Genomic DNA, 20,441 nt, shown 5'->3' with positions numbered 1-20,441 from the left:
TCACTGTGTTATGGGTTCCACAGACTCAGACTCTCACTGGGGTATGGGTCCCACACACACTGACTCACACTGGGTTACGGGTTCCACACACACTGACTCTCACTAGGGTAGAGATTTTATAGGCACTGATCTCACTGGGGTGTTGGTTCCACACACACTGACTCTCACTGGGGTACGGGTCCCACACGCACTGACTCTCACTGGGGTATGGATTCCACACACACTGACTCTCACTGGGGTACGGGTTGCACAGACACTGACTCTCACTGGGGTACGGGTTCCACACACACTGACTCTCACTGGGGTACGGGTTCCACACACACTGACTCTCACTGGGCTACGGGTTCCACACACACTGACTCTCACTGGGGTGCGGGTTCCACACACACTGACTCTCACTGGGGTACGTGTCCCACACGCACTGACTCTCACTGGGGTATGGGTTCCACACACACTGACTCTCACTGGGGTATGGGTTCCACACACACTGACTCTCACTGGGGTACGGGTTTCAAAGACACTGACTCTCAATGGCGAACGGGTTCCACAGTCACTGACTCTCACTGGTGAAATGTTTCAACAGACGTTGCCCCTCACTTGGGTACGGCTTCCACAGACACTAAGGCTCACTGTGTTACGGGTTCCACAGACTCTGACTCTCACTGGGGTACGGGTCCCACACACGCTGACTCACACTCGGGTACGGGTTCCACTCACACTGACTCTCACTCGGGTACGGGTTCTACACACACTGAGTCTCACTTGGGTACTGCTTCCACAGACACTGACTCTCACTGGGTTACGGGTTCCAGAGACACTGACTCTCACTGGGGTACGTGTCCCACACACACTGACTCTCACCTGGTACGTGTTCCACACACACTGACTCTCACTGCGGTACGGGTCCCACACACACTGACTCTCACTCGGGTATGGGTTCCACACACACTGACCCTCACTCGGGTCCAGGTTCCACAGACTCTGACTCTCACTGGGGTACGGGTTCCACCCACACTGACTCTCACTGGGGTATGTGTTCCATACACACTGTCTCTCACAGTACGGGACACATGCCTATCCATGTATTAAAGTGATGCATGTTAGTGGTGAGTGTGAAGTTGTCAGAGATGGCCATCTCTGTTCTCAGATTTTACATTTACTGACCAACATTGACTTTTGTGACATTGCAACCATCGACTGCTGCATCGCACAGCTCTCCTATCATCATTCAGGTCATCTGTGGTTGGGCAGCTCGCTGTGCCTATTTTAAGCGATGATTAACGTTGAGAAAAAGACATGTGTTTGACTGAGATTATTGTCTTCAGTGTTTTAGCTCCTCCCCTGATCCAGGCCGTGGCAGGGGTTTGTCGCAGTGCTTTGAGGGGAAGGGCCGAGGCCCAGAGAGCAATGTTCCAGATGAAAGACAAGGCACCAGGTATGGGAAAGGGCACCAGGTGAGGGACTGGACACCAATTGATGGACAGGGCACCAGGTATGGGACAGGGCACCAGGTGAGGGACTGGGCACCAGGTGAGGGACAGGGCAGCAGGTGAGGGCACGTCCCCAGGTGAGAGACAGGGCACCAGGTTAGGGACACGGCACCAGGTGAGGGACAGGGCACCAGGTGAGGGACAGGGCACCAGGTGAGGGACAGGGCACCAGGTGAGGGACAAGGCAGCAGGTGAGGGACAGGGCACCAGGTGAGGTACAGGGCACCAGGTGAGTGACAGGGCACCAGGTGAGGGACTGGGCACCAGGTGAGGGACAGGGCACCAGGCGAGGGACAGGGCTCCAGGTGAGGGACAGTTCACCAGGTGAGGGACAGGGCACCAGTTGAGGGACAGGGCACCAGGTGAGGGACAGGGCTCCAGGAGAGGAACAGGGCACCAGGTGAGTGACAGGGCACCAGGTGAGGGACAGGACACCAGGTGAGTGACAGGGCTCCAGATGACGGACTGGGCTCCAGGTGAGGGACAGGACACCAGGTGAGGGACTGGGCTCCAGGTGAGGGACAGGGCACCAGTTGAGGGACAGGGCACCAGGTGAGGGACAGGGCACCAGGTGAGGGTCAGGACACCAGGTAAGGGACAGCGCACCAGGTGAGGGACAGGGCACCAGGTGAGGGACAGGGCCCCAGGTAAGGGATAGGGCACCAGGTGAGGGACAGGGCACCAGGTGAGGGACAGGGCACCAGGTGAGGGACAGGGCCCCAGGTGAGGGACAGGGCACCAGGTGAGGGACAGGGCACCAGGTGAGGGTCAGGACACCAGGTGAGGGACAGGGCACCAGGTGAGGGACAGGTCACCAGGTGAGGGACAGGGCTCCAGGTGAGGGACAGAGCACCAGGTGAGGGACAGGGCACCAGGTGAGGGACAGGGCACAAGGTGAGGGACGGGGCTCCAGCTAAGGGACTGGGCACCAGGTCAGGAACATGGCACCAAGTGAGGGACAGGGCACCAGGTGAGGGACAGGGCACCAGGTCAGGTACAGGGCACCAGGTGTGGGACAGGGCACCAGGTGAGGGACAGGGCAGCAGGTGAGGGACAGGGCTCCAGCTGAGGGACAGGGCACCAGGTGAGGGACAGGGCCCCAGGTGAGGGACAGGGCACCAGGTGAGGAACAGGGCACCAGGTGAGGAACAGGGCACCAGGTCAGGGACAGGGCACCAGGTGAGGGACAGGGCACCAGGTCAGGGACAGGGCCCCAGGTGAGGGACAGGGCACCAGGTGAGGGACAGTGCACCAGGTGAGGGACAGGGCACCAGGTGAGGGACGGGACACCAGGTGAGGGACAGGGCTCCAGGTGAGTGACTGGGCTGCAGGTGCGGGACAGGGCTCCAGGTGAGGGACAGGGCTCCAGGTGAGAGACAGGTCATCAGTTGAGGGACAGTGCACCAGGTGAGGGACAGGGCTCCAGGTGAGGGACAGGGCTCCAGGTGAGGGACAGGGCTCCAGGTGAGGGACAGGGCTCCAGATGAGGGACTGGGCTCCAGGTGAGGGACAGGGCACCAGGTGAGGGACTGGGCTTCAGGTGAGGGACAGGGCTCCAGGTGAGGGACAGGGCTCCAGGTGAGGGACAGGGCTCCAGGTGAGGGACAGGGCTCCAGGTGAGGGACACCAGGTATTTCTCAGTCACTCTTTGCCCCCTGGCGAGGTCACTTGCCCCATCAGTTGATAAGCAAGGCTGCCTTGGCTTGTTGTGGGATCGACGCTGAATGAAAGAACTGGGATGAAACGAACCACTGGTTTGTGTGATGGCAACTCCCATCAGGTTTGTGCCCCCTGGGGAACTGCCAGAGGGTGGGACAGAGAACCCAGGCTCACCCGGAGAGAGTGACAGAAGAAATTGCTGTAAAATCCTCCATGTAAATTCCCACCAGACACCGGATACATTAAACTGTGAACAACATCACTTCTGGTTTCCGCAACTCCGCCGTTTTTGAGAAACAGGAAGTGAGTGCTGTCGTCTTTGTATCCGAAACAATGACTCTATTTGGGGGATCCCGCCCTTCGATTGTCGAACAGCGACCATGACTCTCAGTGCATGACTTTCAATCAGCTTAAACCTGAATCACTTTGTAGAATAAAGAGCCAGTTAAAGCTTGCTAGAACGTGGAAAATCACAGGCGTGTTCAAAGAATGATCCAAGTTCCGCCAGTTAATAGTACTCTGACCCATTTCATGGTGCCCACTGCATTTCATTTCAGATGCCAATGCATCTTCTCCTGATCCCTGTCTCTACCACTCAGTCCTTGGAGAATTGAAAGCAGGAAACACTCCCAGATATTGGGAGGATATTTCAGGGAATCAGACACCCCATCCACAACCCATCAGATTGCCATTGATCCAGGTGCCACAGACTGCGGTCTGTCCTCATCCAACATGTTTGGTATTGAGCGGGTATTGTAATGTGAACACATTGAATTCTAGGTTAAGACTGGCATATGCCCTGGGAGTGGTTGATGGGACAGTGTAGAGGGAGCTTTACTCTGTATCTAACCCCGTGCTGTACCTGCCCTGGGAGTGTTTGATGGGACAGTGTAGAGGGAGCGTTACACTGTATCTAACCCGTGCTGTACCTGCCCTGGGAGTGTTTGATGGGACAGTGTAGAGGTAGCTTTACTCTCTATCTAACCCCGTGCTGTACCTGCCCTGGGAGTGTTTGATGGGACAGTGTAGAGGGAGCTTTACTCTGTATCTAACCCCGTGCTGTACCTGCCCTGGGAGTGTTTGATGGGGCAGTGTAGAGGGAGCTTTACTCTGTATCTAACCCGTGCTGTACCTGCCCTGGGAGTGTTTGATGGGACAGTGTAGAGGGAGCTTTACTCTGTATCTAACCCGTGCTGTACCGGCCCTGGGAGTGTTTGATGGGGACAGTGTAGAGGGAGCTTTACTCTGTATCTAACCCCGTGCTGTACCTGCCCTGGGAGTATTTGATGGGACAGTGTAGAGGGAGTTTTACTCTGTATCTAACCCATGCTGTACCTGCCCTGGGAGTGTTTGATGGGGCAGTGTAGAGGGAGCTTTACTCTGTATCTAACCACGTGCTGTACCTGCCCTGGGAGTGTTTGATGGGACAGTGTAGAGGGAGTTTTACTCTGTATCTAACCTGTGCTGTACCTGCCCTGGGAGTGTTTGATGGGGCAGTGTAGAGGGAGCTTTACTCAGTATCTATCCCGTGCTGTACCTGCCTTTGGTGTGTTTGATAAGAACCTAAGAAATAGGAGCAGGAGTAGGCCATTTGGCCCTTCGAGCCTGCCCCAGCATTCCATAAGATCATGGCAGATCTTCTACCACATCTCCACTTTCCTGTACTATCCCCATATCCATTGATCCAGTTAATATTCAAAAATCTACCGATCTCCCTCTGGAATATACTCAACGACTGAGCCTCCACAACCCTCTGGGGTAGAGAATTCCAAAGATTCACCACACTCAGTGAAGAAATTTCTCCTCATCTCAGTCCCAAATTGCCGACCCCTTATTCTGAGACAGTGACCCTTGGTTCTAGGCTCCCCATTCAGGAGAATATCCTCCCTGCATCTACCCTGTCAAGCCCTGTAAGAATTTTGTATGTTTCAATGAGATCACCTCTCATTCTTCTAAACTCTAGAGAATATAGGCCCAGTCTACTCAATCTCTCCTCATAGGACAATCCCCCCATCCCTGGAACCAGTCTGGTGAACCTTCTTTGCACTCCCTCTATGGCAAGTATATCCTTCCTTAGGTAAGGAGACCAAAACTGTCCACAATACTCCAGGTGTGGTCTCACCAGGGCCCTATATAATTGCAGTAAGAAGTCTTTACTCTTATACTCAAATCCTCTTGTAATAAAGGCCAACATACCAGTTGCTTTCCTAATTGCTTGCTGTACCTGCATGTTAACTTTCAGTGATTCGTGTACAAGGACACCCAGGTCCCTCTGAACACCAACATTTCCCAATCTCTCCCTATTTAAAAAATACCCTGCTTTTCTATTTTCCTACCAAAGTGGATAACTTCACATTTCTCCACATTATATTCCATTTGCCATGTTCTTGCCCACTCACTTAACCTGTCTATATCCCCTTGAAGCCTCCTTGCTCCTCACAACTTACATTCCCACGCAGCTTTTTATCATCAAGAAAACTTGGATATATTACATTTGGCCCCCTCATCCAAATCATTGATGTAGAGTGTGAATAGCTGAGGCCCAAGTGTTGATCCTTGCGGTACCCCACTAGTTGCAGCCTGCCAACCCGAAAATGACACATTTATTCCTATTCTCTGTTTTCTTTCCATTAACCAATCCTCAATCCTTGCTTGTATATTACCCCCAATTCCTTACACCCCAATTGTGTTTAATAACCTCTTGTGTGGCACCTTATCGAATGCCTTCTGAAAATCCAAAAAACACATCCACTGGTTCCCCCTTGTCTGTTCTGCTAGTTACAACCTCAAAAAACTCTAACAGATTTGTCAAACATGATTTCCCTTCCATAAATCCATGCTGACCCTGCCCAATCCTATCATTATTTTCTAAGTGCCCTGTTACCACGTCCTTAATAATTGTTTCTAGCATTTTCCCTACTACTGATGTCAGGCTAATTGGTCTGTAGTTCTCCATTTTCTCCCTCCTTTCTTAAATAGTGGGGTTACATTTGCTACCTTCCAATCCACGGGAACCGTTCCAGAATCTATGGAATTTTGGAAAATGACAACCAATTCATCCACTATCTCTATAGCCACCTCTTTCAAAACCCTAGGATGTAGGCCATCAGGTCCAGGGGATTTATCAGATATCAATTGCATTAATTTCTCTAGCACTACCTTTTTACTAATAGTAATTTCTTTCAGTTCCTCATTCTCACTACAGCCTTCTTTGTTCACTATTTCTGGGAAGTTTTTTGCATCTTCTTCCGTGAAGACAGACACAAAGTATTTGTTTAATTTCTCTTCCATTTCCTTATTTCCCATTATAATTTCTCTTGTCTCAGCCTGTAAGGGACCCACATTTTCTTTCACTAATCTTTTCCTTTTTACATACCTATGGAAGATTTTACATTCTGTTTTATGTCTCTCACTAGTTTACGCTCATATTTTATTTTCCCTTTCTTTATCAATTTATTGGTTCTCCTTTGCTGAATTCTAAAATCCTCCCAATCCTCAGGCTAACTATGCATTTTGGCAGCATTATAAGCCTCTTCCTTTGATCTAGTACTATCTGTAACTTCTCTTGTTACCCACGGTTGGACTACATTTCCTGTGGGATTTTTGTGCCTTAAAGGAATATATATTTGTTGTAAATTATGAATTAATTCTTTAAATGCTAGCCATTGCTTTTCTACTGTCATAACTTTTAATGTAGTTTCCCAATCTACCTTAGCCAACTCACCCCTCTTACCTATGTAGTTTGCTTTGTTTAGATTTAGGACCCTAGTTTTGGATTTAACAAAATCAATTTCAAATTCAATATAAAATTCTTTCCTATTATGATCACTGTTTCCTAAAGTCTCCTTTACTAAAAGGTTATTAGTTAAGCCTTTCTCATTGCACAATACTAGATCTAAAATAACCTGTTCCCTAGTTGGTTCCTCAACATACTGATCTAGAAAAATATCTTGCATACATTCCATGAATTCATCCTCCACACTATTACTGCAAATTTGTTTTGCCCAGTCTATATGCAGATTAAAGTTCCCCATGATAGCTGTATTACCCTTGATACATGTGCCTCTAATTTCCTGTGTATACCCTGCCCTACATTACAACTACTGTTTGGGGGCTGATAAACAACTCCCAGAAATGTCTTCTGTCCTTTGCTGTTTCTTTTTTTTTCAGTCTACCTCTTTTTATTTAAATCTGGTAGTACTTGTTACAACACATCAACTTCATGATAAATCCATTACATTCATTAACCACAATAAGGCTAAGCCTTAAAAAAAGCAGCTTTAAGATAAACAGTGCAAATACAATAATAATTTTTTTCAGACAAAAACAATGTCAACAATATAGGTACCCGTGGTAAAAAAAAATACATACCAGTCCTACTGGCAATCTAGTAACTCTTCATTTTTGCTTGGTATAAACTGCTGTCCTTTTTTAAAATTTTAGCAATCAAGTACAACAGTACTTATACAACTCATCAGTTACATAGTAAATCCATTACATTCATTGACCAATTATGGTCAACAATATAAATACAACAATAAATTTTCCAGGTAAATCAATAATGTTTACAGTACAAACTGCAACTATTTAATAAACCAAGAATCCATACACGCCCCTTTGCTGTTTCTTAGCCATGCAGTGGGAGTGTTTGATGGGACAGTGTAGCGGGAGCTTTACTCTGTATCTAACCCCGTGCTGTACCTGCCCTGGGAGTGTTTGATGGGACAGTGTAGAGGGAGCTTTACTCTGTATCTAACCCGTGCTGTACCTGCCCTGGGAGTGTTTGATGGGGCAGTGTAGAGGGAGCTTTACTCTGTATCTAACCCGTGCTGTACCTGCCCTGGGAGTGTTTGATGGGACAGTGTAGAGGGAGCTTTACTCTGTATCTAACCTGTGCTGTACCTGCCCTGAGAGTGTTTGATGGGACAGTGTAGAGGGAACTTTACTCTGTATCTAACCCGTGCTGTACCTGCCCTGGGAGTGTTTGATGGGACAGTGTAGAGGGAGCTTTACTCTGTATCTAACCCATGCTGTACCTGCCCTGGGAGTGTTTGATGGGACAGTGTAGAGGGAACTTTATTCTATATCTAGACCTGAGCTCGAGTGCCCCACTGAGCCGCAGTGGGAGATTTTCCACATGCGACAAGAAGCAGGCTCTGGCCGTTCTGAGAAGATTGCTGTCAGTGGGAGTGGGCTGGGCTCTGCCGATGCTTGAGTGGAACAGAGATTGTATAAACTAACACCAAACACAAAGAGAGGACTTCCATTCCATCAGAACCGATTCACAGATGTGGAGGCCGTTCAACATCGTCTAAAAGCACCCATTCTAAGGTCCTATATTTAATGTCGTTCCTAACCCAGCATGGGAACAAGCCCACAGATACCCGATGCGAAACTGCATTAAGTCCCGCACACTCACACACAGTGTTGTCCAATGCTGCATCATTTCACAACAACTTTGATGCAATGGTAGCGCAACTTCCCCTTCATATCAACGAAGATACTGACACTCCCTCTAAACTGTCCCATCAACACTCCCAGGGCAGGTACAGCACGGGTTAGATACAGAGTAAAGCTCCCTCTACACTGTCCCATCAAACAATCCCAGGGCAGATACAGCACGGGGTTAGATACAGAGTAAAGCTCCCTCTACACTGTCCCATCAAACACTCCCAGGACAGGTACAGCACGGGTTAGATACAGAGTAAAGCTCCCTCTACACTGCCTCATCAAACACTCCCGGGGCAGGTACAGCATGGGTTAGATACAGAGTAAAGCTCCCTCTACACTGTCCCATCAAACACTCCCAGGGCAGGTACAGCACAGGTTAGATACAGAGTAAAGCTCCGTCTACACTGTCCCATCAAACACTCCCAGTGCAGGTACAGCATGGAGTTAGATACAGAATAAAGCTCCCTCTACACTGTCCCATCAAACACTCCCAGGGCAGGTACAGCACGGGGTTAGATGTAGAGTAAAGCTCCGTCTACACTGTCCCATCAAACATTCCCAGGGCAGGTACAGCATGGGGTTAGATACAGAGTAAAGCTCCCTCTACACTGTCCCATCAAACACTCCCAGGGCAGGTACAGCACGGGTTAGATACAGAGTAAAGCTCCCTCTACACTGTCCCATCAAACACTCCCAGGGCAGGTACAGCACGTGTTAGATACAGAGTAAAGCTCCCTCTACACTGTCCCATCAAACACTCCCAGGGCAGGTACAGCACGGGTTAGATACAGAGTACATCTTCCTCTACACTGTCCCATCAAACACTCCCAGGGCAGGTACAGCTCGGGTTATATACGGAGTAAAGCTCTCTCTACAGTGTCACATCAAACACTGCAGGACCTCCCCAGTGGATGGACGCTCAGTATCATGTATTTCTTACCAAGCACAGCCAGTGATATTTTTATGATTGTCCAGCTTGCAGAGTTTCAGAAAGTTTATGAGTAATAAGTTTCTATAATCTCCGAAATCCCATTTTCAGTTCTGTAACTTGTGATTCTACATCGATGTAGAATAACACCCCGATCTAAATAAGAGGAGGGCACAACCCAGGGTCAAAAAGGGTACTTCCTCTATCCACAGAATGTTGTTACTGAAAAATCTAAGGAGAGAAATGCAAGTGAGAGCTTTAAATGTCATTCTTGTGTTCAATCTGCATGAGTGAATGTCTGTGTGTGTGTCTGTGTGTGGCTGAGTGAGTGTGCATTTATGTGAATGTGTGTGTGAGTGTGTGTGTGAGTGTGTGTGTGTGTGGGAGTGCGTGTGTTTGTGTGAGTTTGTGTGTGAGTGTTTGTGTGTGTGAGTGTGTGAGGGTATGTGAGCATGTGTGTGTGAGTGTGTGTGTGAGTGTGTGTGTTTGTGAGTGTGTGTGTGAGTGTGTGTGTTTGTGTGAGTGCGTGTGTGAGGGTGTGTGTGTGAGGGTATGTGAGTGTGTGCGTGAGCGTGTGTGTGTTAATGTGTGTGTGTGAGTGTGTGTTTGAGGGTGTGTGTGAGGGTGTGTGTATGTGTGAGGGTGGTTGTGTGAGTGTTTGTATGTGAGTGTGGGTGTGTGTGTGAGTGTGTGTGTGTGTGTGGGTGTTATTGTTTCTGTATAAGTGTGTGTTTGAGGGTGTGTGTGTGTGAGTGTGTGTGTTTGTGAGTGTTTTTATGTGAGTGTGGGTGTGTTTGTGAGCATGTGTGTGTGAGGGTGTGTGTGTGAGGGTGTGTGTGAGGGTGTGTGTGAGGGTGTGTGTGTGAGTGTGTGTGAGGGTTTGTGATTGTTATTGTGTGTGTGAATGTGTGAGTGAGTGTGTGTGTGAGGGAGTGTTTGAGGGGATGTGTGTGAGGGTGTGTGTGAGGGGTGTGGGTGGGTGTGTGCTTGGGTGTATTTGAGGGTGTGTGTGAGTGGGTGTGTGTTTTGATGTGTTTGGGTGCATGTGTGGGTGTGTGTGCGTGGGTTGTGTGTGTGTGTGGGTTGTGTGTGGGTGTGTGTTTGGATGTGTTTGGGTTTGTGTTTGGGTGTTTGAGGGTGTGTGTGGGGGAGTGTGTGTCTGCGTGTGTGTGAGGGTCTGGGTGGGTGTTTGTGTGTGTTTGGGTGTGTGTGTGTCGGTGTGTGGGAGTGTGTGGGAGTGTGTGGGTGTGTGTGGGTGTGTGCTTGGGTGTATTTGAGGGTGTGTGTGAGTGGGTGTGTGTTTTGATGTGTTTGGGTGCATGTGTGGGTGTGCGTGCATGGGTTGTGTGTGGGTGTGTGTGTGGGTGTTTGTTTGGATGTGTTTGGGTTTGTGTTTGGGTGTTTGAGGGTGTTTGGGGGACTGTGTGGCTGGGTGTGTGTGAGGGTCTGGGTGTGTGTTTGTGTTTGTGTGTGTGTGTGTGTGGGTGTGTGTTTTGCTGTGTTTGGGTGCATGTGTGTGGGTGTGTGTGGGTGTGTGTTTGGGTGTGTGTGTTGGTTTGTGTTTGGATGTGTGAGGGTGTGTGTTTGTAGGGTGTGTGTGAGGGGCTGGTGGTGTGTGTGTTTGGGTGTGTGTGAGGGTGTGTGTGAAGGTGTGTGGGTGTGTGTGAGGGTGGGTGAAGGTGTGGGTGAAGGTGTGTGTGTGTAGGTGTGTGTGAGGGTGTGCGTGGGGGGGTGTGTGTGTGTGAGGGTGTGTGTGTGGGTGTGTGTGAGAGTGTGTGTGGGGGTGTGTGTGGGTGTGTGTGTGGGTGTGTGTGTGTGGGTGTGTGTGTGGGAGCGTGTGTGGGTGTGTGCGTGTGTGTGGGTGTGTGTGGGTGTGTGTGAGAGTGTGTGTGAGGGTGTGTGTGAGGGTGTGTGTTTGAGAGTGTGTGTGGGGGTGTGCGTGTGTGTGTGTGAGGGTGTGTGTGTGGGTGTGTGTGTGGGTGAGGGTGTGTGTGTGGGTGTGTGTGTGTGTGAGGGTGTGTGTGTGGGTGTGTGTGTGGGTGAGGGTGTGTGTGTGGGTGTGTGTGTGTGTGAGGGTGTGTGTGTGGGTGTGTATGGGTGTGCGTGAGAGTGTGTGTGGGGGTGTGTTTGAGAGTGTGTGTGGGGGTGTGTGTGTGTGGGTGTGTGTGCATGTGTGTGGGTGTGTGTGGGTGTGTGTGCATGTGTGTGGGTGTGTGTGGGTGTGTGTGAGAGTGTGTGTGAGGGTGTGTGTGAGGGTGTGTGTTTGAGAGTGTGTGTGGGGGTGTGTGTGTGTCTGAGGGTGTGTGTGTGTGTGTGTGTGTGTGTGTGGGTGTGTGTGAGGGTGTGTGTGAGGGTGTGTGTTTGAGAGTGTGTGTGGGGGTGTGTGTGAGGGTGTGTGTGTGGGTGTGCGTGTGTGTGCGTGTGTGTGGGTGTGTGTGAGAGTGTGTGTGAGGGTGTGTGTGAGGGTGTGTTTGGGAGTGTGTGAGAGTGTGTGTGAGGGTGTGTGTGAGGGTGTGTGACAAGGCGTATGTGTGGGTGTGTGTGAGTTTAGTCCAAGCCCCCCTTAACATTTTAGACGGGGCTGAATCACTGACCTCTACTTGTTCCCGAAAGCCCCGTGATCATGTTGTGCTGCAGACACTTTCTTCTGACAACATAACCACAATCTGTCAGTATCATTAAACCCTGGCTTTTTTCTGCTAATTTCCTGCGCCTGTGCCAATTTAAGTAATCATTCACATTTTTAACAGCAGCATGGCAACAAGTTTTTGGGGCGCCACTGTTGAGTGCAGCTGTGACCCAGGCCTAGGCTCTCTATTGAATGGTAGGATGTCTCGTTAGACCCAAGTTCCTGGTCTTCCAGCCCCTCATCAGAGTGGACATCACTCCCTTACACAGAATTCCAGACAAGGGTAGACATGGTGCCTGAGAGGGTACAGGAAGAGATGGAGACTGGGGTAGACAAGGTGCCGGGGGCGATAGAAGAAGAGTTGGAGACTGGGGTAGACATGGTGCCGGGGGCGATAGAAGAAGAGTTGGAGACTGGGGTAGACATGGTGCTGGGGGCGTTAGAAGAAGAGTTGGAGACTGGGGTAGACATGGTGCCGGGGGCGGTAGAAGAAGAGTTGGAGACTGGGGTAGACATGGTGCTGGGGGTGTTAGAAGAAGAGTTGGAGACTGGGGTAGACATGGTGCCGGGGGCGGTAGAAGAAGAGTTGGAGACTGGGGTAGACATGGTGCCGGGGGTGGTAGAAGAAGATTTGGAGACTGGGGTAGTCATGATGCCGGGGGCGGTAGAAGAAGAGTTGGAGACTGGGGTAGACATGGTGCCGGGGGTGGTAGAAGAAGATTTGGAGACTGGGGTAGACATGGTGCCGGGGGCGGTAGAAGAAGATTTGGAGACTGGGGTAGTCATGATGCCGGGGGCGGTAGAAGAAGAGTTGGAGACTGGGGTAGACATGGTGCCGGGGGAGGTAGAAGAAGAGTTGGAGACTGGGGTAGACATGGTGCCGGTGGCGGTAGAAGAAGAGTTGGAGACTGGGGTAGACATGGTGCCGGGGGCGGTAGAAGAAGAGTTGGAGACTGGGGTAGACATGGTGCCGGGGGCGGTAGAAGAAGATTTGGAGACTGGGGTAGACATGGTGCCGGGGGCGGTAGAAGAATTGTTGGAGACTGGGGTAGACACGGTGCCGGGGGCGGTAGAAGAAGAGTTGGAGACTGGGGTAGACATGGTGCTGGGGGCGGTAGAAGAAGAGTTGGAGACTGGGGTAGACATGGTGCCGGGGGTGGTAGAAGAAGAGTTGGAGACTGGGGTAGATATGGTGCCGGGGGCGGTAGAAGAAGTGTTGGAGACTGGGGTAGATATGGTGCTGGGGGCGGTAGAAGAAGAGTTGGAGACTGGGGTAGACATGGTGCTGGGGGCGTTAGAAGAAGAGTTGGAGACTGGGGTAGACACGACGCCGGGGGCGGTAGAAGAAGAGTTGGAGACTGGGGTAGACATGGTGCCGGGGGTGGTAGAAGAAGAGTTGGAGACTGGGCTAGACATGGTGCCGGGGGCGGTAGAAGAAGAGTTGGGGACTGGGGTAGACATGGTGCTGGGGGCGTTAGAAGAAGAGTTGGAGACTGGGGTAGACATGGTGCTGGGGGCGTTAGAAGAAGAGTTGGAGACTGGGGTAGACATGGTGCTGGGGGCGGTAGAAGAAGAGTTGGAGACTGGGGTAGACATGGTGCCGGGGGTGGGAGAAGAAGAGTTGGAGACTGGGGTAGACATGATGCCGGGGGTGGTAGAAGAAGAGTTGGAGACTGGGGTAGACATGGTGCCGGGGGAGGTAGAAGAAGAGTTGGAGACTGGGGTAGACATGGTGCCGGGGGCGGTAGAAGAAGAGTTGGAGAATGGGGTAGACATGGTGCCGGGGGCGGTAGAAGAAGAGTTGGAGACTGGGGTAGACATGGTGCCGGGGGCGGTAGAAGAAGATTTGGAGACTGGGGTAGACATGGTGCCGGGGGCGGTAGAAGAATTGTTGGAGACTGGGGTAGACACGGTGCCGGGGGCGGTAGAAGAAGAGTTGGAGACTGGGGTAGACATGGTGCTGGGGGCGGTAGAAGAAGAGTTGGAGACTGGGGTAGACATGGTGCCGGGGGTGGTAGAAGAAGAGTTGGAGACTGGGGTAGACATGGTGCCGGGGGCGGTAGAAGAAGTGTTGGAGACTGGGGTAGACATGGTGCTGGGGGTGGTAGAAGAAGAGTTGGAGACTGGGGTAGACATGGTGCCGGGGGTGGTAGAAGAAGAGTTGGAGACTGGGGTAGACATGGTGCCGGGGGCGGTAGAAGAAGAGTTGGGGACTGGGGTAGACATGGTGCCGGGGGCAGTAGAAGAAGAGTTGGTGACTGGGGTAGACATGGAGCTGGGGGAGGTAGAAGAAGAGTTGGAGACTGGGGTAGACATGGTGCCGGGGGCGGTAGAAGAAGAGATGGAGACTGGGGTAGACATGGTGCCGGGGGTGGTAGAAGAAGAGTTGGAGACTGGGGTAGACATGGTGCCGGGGGCGGTAGAAGAAGAGTTGGAGACTGGGGTAGACATGGTGCCGGGGGCGGTAGAAGAAGTGTTGGAGACTGGGGTAGACATGGTGCTGGGGGCGGTAGAAGAAGTGTTGGAGACTGGGGTAGACATGGTGCCGGGGCGGTAGCAGAAGAGTTGGAGACTGGGGTAGACATGGTGCCGGGGGCGGTAGAAGAAGAGTTGGTGACTGGGGTAGACATGGTGCTGGGGGCGGTAGAAGAAGAGTTGGTGACTGGGGTACACATGGTGCTGGGGGTGGTAGAAGAAGCATTGGAGACTGGGGTAGACATGGTGCCGGGGGCAGTAGAAGAAGAGTTGGAGACTGGGGTAGATATGGTGCCGGGGGTGGTAGAAGAAGTGTTGGAGACTGGGGTAGACATGGTGCCGGGGGCGGTAGAAGAAGAGTTGGAGACTGGGGTAGATATGGTGCCGGGGGCGGTAGAAGAAGAGTTGGTGACTGGGGTAGACATGGTGCTGGGGGCGGTAGAAGAAGAGTTGGAGACTGGGGTAGACATGGTGCCGGGGGCGGTAGAAGAAGAGTTGGAGACTGGGGTAGACATGGTGCCGGGGGCGGTAGAAGAAGAGTTGGGGACTGGGGTAGACATGGTGCCGGGGGTGGTAGAAGAAGAGTTGGAGACTGGGGTAGACATGGTGCCAGGGGCGGTAGAAGAAGAGTTGGAGACTGGGGTAAACATGGTGCCGGGGGCGGTAGAAGAAGATTTGGAGACTGGGGTAGACATGGTGCCGGGGGCAGTAGAAGAAGATTTGGAGACTGGGGTAGACATGGTGCCGGGGGCGGTAGAAGAAGAGTTGGAGACTGGGGTAGACATGGTGCCGGGGGCGGTAGAAGAAGATTTGGAGACTGGGGTAGACATGGTGCCGGGGGCGGTAGAAGAAGAGTTGGAGACTGGGGTAGACATGGTGCCGGGGGCTGTCGAAGAAGATTTGAAGACTGGGGTAGACATGGTGCCGGGGGCGGTAGATGAAGAGTTGGAGACTGGGGTAGGCGTGGTGCCGGGGGTGGGAGAAGAAGAGTTGGAGACTGGGGTAGACGTGGTGCCGGGGGCGGTAGAAGAAGAGTTGGAGACTGGGGTAGACATGGTGCCGGGGGTGGGAGAAGAAGAGTTGGAGACTGGGGTAGACATGGTGCCGGGGGCTGTCGAAGAACATTTGGAGACTGGGGTAGACATGGTGCCGGGGCTGGTAGAAGAAGTGTTGGAGACTGGGGTAGACATGGTGCCGGGGGCGGTAGAATAAGAGTTGGAGACTGGGGTAGACATGGTGCTGGGGGCGGTAGAAGAAGTGTTGGAGACTGGGGTAGACATGGTGCCGGGGGCGGTAGAAGAAGTGTTGGAGACTGGGGTAGACATGGTGCCGGGGGCCGTAGAAGAAGATTTGGAGACTGGGGTAGACATGGTGCTGGGGGCGGTAGAAGAAGTGTTGGAGACTGGGGTAGACATGGTGCCGGGGGCGGTAGAAGAAGAGTTGGAGACTGGGGTAGACATGGTGCCGGGGGCAGTAGAAGAAGACTTGGAGACTGGGGTAGACATGGTGCCGGGGGCGGTAGAATAAGAGTTGGAGACTGGGGTAGACATGGTGCCGGGGGCGGTAGAAGAAGTGTTGGAGACTGGGGTAGACATGGTGCCCGGGGCAGTAGAGGAAGTGTTGGAGACTGGGGTGGACATGGTGCCGGGGGAGGTAGAAGACGAGTTGGAGACTGGGGTAGACGTGGTGCCGGGGGCGGTAGAAGAAGAGTTGGAGACTGGGGTAGACATGGTGCCGGGGGTGGGAGAAGAAGAGTTGGAGACTGGGGTAGACATGGTGCCGGGGGCTGTCGAAGAACATTTGGAGACTGGGGTAGACAAGGTGCCGGGGCTGGTAGAAGAAGTGTTGGAGACTGGGGTAGACATGGTGCCGGGGGCGGTAGAATAAGAGTTGGAGACTGGGGTAGACATGGTGCTGGGGGCGGTAGAAGAAGTGTTGGAGACTGGGGTAGACATGGTGCCGGGGGCGGTAGAAGAAGTGTTGGAGACTGGGGTAGACATGGTGCCGGGGGCCGTAGAAGAAGATTTGGAGACTGGGGTAGACATGGTGCTGGGGGCGGTAGAAGAAGTGTTGGAGACTGGGGTAGACATGGTGCCGGGGGCGGTAGAAGAAGAGTTGGAGACTGGGGTAGACATGGTGCCGGGGGCAGTAGAAGAAGACTTGGAGACTGGGGTAGACATGGTGCCGGGGGCGGTAGAATAAGAGTTGGAGACTGGGGTAGACATGGTGCCGGGGGCGGTAGAAGAAGTGTTGGAGACTGGGGTAGACATGGTGCCCGGGGCAGTAGAGGAAGTGTTGGAGACTGGGGTGGACATGGTGCCGGGGGAGGTAGAAGACGAGTTGGAGACTGGGGTAGACATGGTGCCGGGGGTGGTAGAAGAAGAGTTGGAGACTGCGTTAGACATGGTGCTGGGGTCGGTAGAAGAAGAGATGGAGGGTGGGGTAGACATGGTGCCGGGGGCAGTAGAAGAAGAGTTGGAGACTGGGGCAGACATGGTGCCGGGGTCGGTAGAAGAAGATTTGGAGACTGGAGTAGACATGGTGCCGGGGGCGGTAGAAGAAGATTTGGAGACTGGGGTAGACATGGTGCCGGGGGCGGTAGAAGAAGAATTGGAGACTGGGGTAGACATGGTGCCGGGGGCGGTAGAAGAAGATTTGGAGACTGGGGTAGACATGATGCCGGGAGCGGTAGAAGAAGAGTTGGAGACTGGGGTAGACATGGTGCCGGGGGCGGTAGAAGAAGATTTGGAGACTGGGGTAGACATGGTGCCGGGGGCGGTAGAAGAATTGTTGGAGACTGGGGTAGACACGGTGCCAGGGGCGGTAGAAGAAGAGTTGGAGACTGGGGTAGACATGGTGCTGGGGGCGGTAGAAGAAGAGTTGGAGACTGGGGTAGACATGGTGCCGGGGGTGGTAGAAGAAGAGTTGGAGACTGGGGTAGACATGGTGCCGGGGACGGTAGAAGAAGTGTTGGAGACTGGGGTAGACATGGTGCTGGGGGCGGTAGAAGAAGAGTTGGAGACTGGGGTAGACATGGTGCCGGGGGTGGTAGAAGAAGAGTTGGAGACTGGGGTAGACATGGCGCCGGGGGCGGTAGAAGAAGAGTTGGGGACTGGGGTAGACATGGTGCCGGGGGCAGTAGAAGAAGAGTTGGTGACTGGGGTAGACATGGAGCTGGGGGAGGTAGAAGAAGAGTTGGAGACTGGGGTAGACATGGTGCCGGGGGCGGTAGAAGAAGAGATGGAGACTGGGGTAGACATGGTGCCGGGGGTGGTAGAAGAAGAGTTGGAGACTGGGGTAGACATGGTGCCGGGGGCGGTAGAAGAAGAGTTGGAGACTGGGGTAGACATGGTGCCGGGGGCGGTAGAAGAAGTGTTGGAGACTGGGGTAGACATGGTGCTGGGGGCGGTAGAAGAAGTGTTGGAGACTGGGGTAGACATGGTGCCGGGGCGGTAGCAGAAGAGTTGGAGACTGGGGTGGACATGGTGCCGGGGGCGGTAGAAGAAGAGTTGGTGACTGGGGTAGACATGGTGCTGGGGGCGGTAGAAGAAGAGTTGGTGACTGGGGTACACATGGTGCTGGGGGTGGTAGAAGAAGCATTGGAGACTGGGGTAGACATGGTGCCGGGGGCGGTAGAAGAAGAGTTGGAGACTGGGGTAGACATGGTGCTGGGGGTGGTAGAAGAAGTGTTGGAGACTGGGGTAGACATGGTGCCGGGGGCGGTAGAAGAAGAGTTGGAGACTGGGGTAGACATGGTGCCGGGGGCGGTAGAAGAAGAGTTGGGGACTGGGGTAGACATGGTGCCGGGGGTGGTAGAAGAAGAGTTGGAGACTGGGGTAGACATGGTGCCAGGGGCGGTAGAAGAAGAGTTGGAGACTGGGGTAGACATGGTGCTGGGGGCGGTAGAAGAAGATTTGGAGACTGGGGTAGACATGGTGCCGGGGGCAGTAGAAGAAGATTTGGAGACTGGGGTAGACATGGTGCCGGGGGCGGTAGAAGAAGAGTTGGAGACTGGGGTAGACATGGTGCCGGGGGCGGTAGAAGAAGATTTGGAGACTGGGGTAGACATGGTGCCGGGGGCGGTAGAAGAAGAGTTGGAGACTGGGGTAGACATGGTGCCGGGGGCTGTCGAAGAAGATTTGAAGACTGGGGTAGACATGGTGCCGGGGGCGGTAGATGAAGAGTTGGAGACTGGGGTAGGCGTGGTGCCGGGGGTGGGAGAAGAAGAGTTGGAGACTGGGGTAGACGTGGTGCCGGGGGCGGTAGAAGAAGAGTTGGAGACTGGGGTAGACATGGTGCCGGGGGTGGGAGAAGAAGAGTTGGAGACTGGGGTAGACATGGTGCCGGGGGCTGTCGAAGAACATTTGGAGACTGGGGTAGACATGGTGCCGGGGGTGGTAGAAGAAGTGTTGGAGACTGGGGTAGACATGGTGCCGGGGGCGGTAGAATAAGAGTTGGAGACTGGGGTAGACATGGTGCTGGGGGCGGTAGAAGAAGTGTTGGAGACTGGGGTAGACATGGTGCCGGGGGCGATAGAAGAAGTGTTGGAGACTGGGGTAGACATGATGCCGGGAGCGGTAGAAGAAGAGTTGGAGACTGGGGTAGACATGGTGCCGGGGGCGGTAGAAGAAGATTTGGAGACTGGGGTAGACATGGTGCCGGGGGCGGTAGAAGAATTGTTGGAGACTGGGGTAGACACGGTGCCAGGGGCGGTAGAAGAAGAGTTGGAGACTGGGGTAGACATGGTGCTGGGGGCGGTAGAAGAAGAGTTGGAGACTGGGGGAGACATGGTGCCGGGGGTGGTAGAGGAAGAGTTGGAGACTGGGGTAGACATGGTGCCGGGGACGGTAGAAGAAGTGTTGGAGACTGGGGTAGACATGGTGCTGGGGGCAGTAGAAGAAGAGTTGGAGACTGGGGTAGACATGGTGCCGGGGTTGGTAGAAGAAGAGTTGGAGACTGGGGTAGACATGGCGCCGGGGGCGGTAGAAGAAGAGTTGGGGACTGGGGTAGACATGGTGCCGGGGGCAGTAGAAGAAGAGTTGGTGACTGGGGTAGACATGGAGCTGGGGGAGGTAGAAGAAGAGTTGGAGACTGGGGTAGACATGGTGCCGGGGGCGGTAGAAGAAGAGATGGAGACTGGGGTAGACATGGTGCCGGGGGTGGTAGAAGAAGAGTTGGAGACTGGGGTAGACATGGTGCCGGGGGCGGTAGAAGAAGAGTTGGAGACTGGGGTAGACATGGTGCCGGGGGCGGTAGAAGAAGTGTTGGAGACTGGGGTAGACATGGTGCTGGGGGCGGTAGAAGAAGTGTTGGAGACTGGGGTATACATGGTGCCGGGGCGGTAGCAGAAGAGTTGGAGACTGGGGTGGACATGGTGCCGGGGGCGGTAGAAGAAGAGTTGGTGACTGGGGTAGACATGGTGCTGGGGGCGGTAGAAGAAGAGTTGGTGACTGGGGTACACATGGTGCTGGGGGTGGTAGAAGAAGCATTGGAGACTGGGGTAGACATGGTGCCGGGGGCGGTAGAAGAAGAGTTGGAGACTGGGGTAGACATGGTGCTGGGGGTGGTAGAAGAAGTGTTGGAGACTGGGGTAGACATGGTGCCGGGGGCGGTAGAAGAAGAGTTGGAGACTGGGGTAGACATGGTGCCGGGGGCGGTAGAAGAAGAGTTGGGGACTGGGGTAGACATGGTGCCGGGGGTGGTAGAAGAAGAGTTGGAGACTGGGGTAGACATGGTGCCAGGGGCGGTAGAAGAAGAGTTGGAGACTGGGGTAGACATGGTGCCGGGGGCGGTAGAAGAAGATTTGGAG

General features: G+C 53.2%; 2 protein-coding genes across 3 annotated transcripts in view; both read right to left on the bottom strand.

Moving 5' to 3' along the window:
* LOC147110188 (retroviral integration site protein Fli-1 homolog) overlaps nt 1-20,441 on the bottom strand; it is a 184,540-nt gene that overhangs the window by 98,763 nt on the left and 65,336 nt on the right. The window lies entirely within an intron of this gene.
* LOC147110189 (uncharacterized) lies at nt 9,613-19,937 on the bottom strand. The gene is made up of 3 exons (XM_086004153.1): nt 19,472-19,937; nt 19,185-19,363; nt 9,613-9,684 (listed from the first exon to the last, which is right to left on the bottom strand). Exons 1-3 carry the CDS (start codon nt 19,914-19,916, stop codon nt 9,613-9,615), a joined length of 696 nt encoding a protein of 231 aa, XP_085860279.1. The 5' UTR covers nt 19,917-19,937.

Source organism: Somniosus microcephalus, chromosome 12 (assembly GCF_052327205.1).
Source record: "Somniosus microcephalus isolate GS21.2 chromosome 12, FLI_Smic_1.0, whole genome shotgun sequence".
Taxonomy (NCBI): Eukaryota; Metazoa; Chordata; class Chondrichthyes; order Squaliformes; family Somniosidae; genus Somniosus; species Somniosus microcephalus.
Note: the sequence above shows the minus strand (reverse complement) of the source record. Positions and strands in the feature narration are given on the sequence as shown.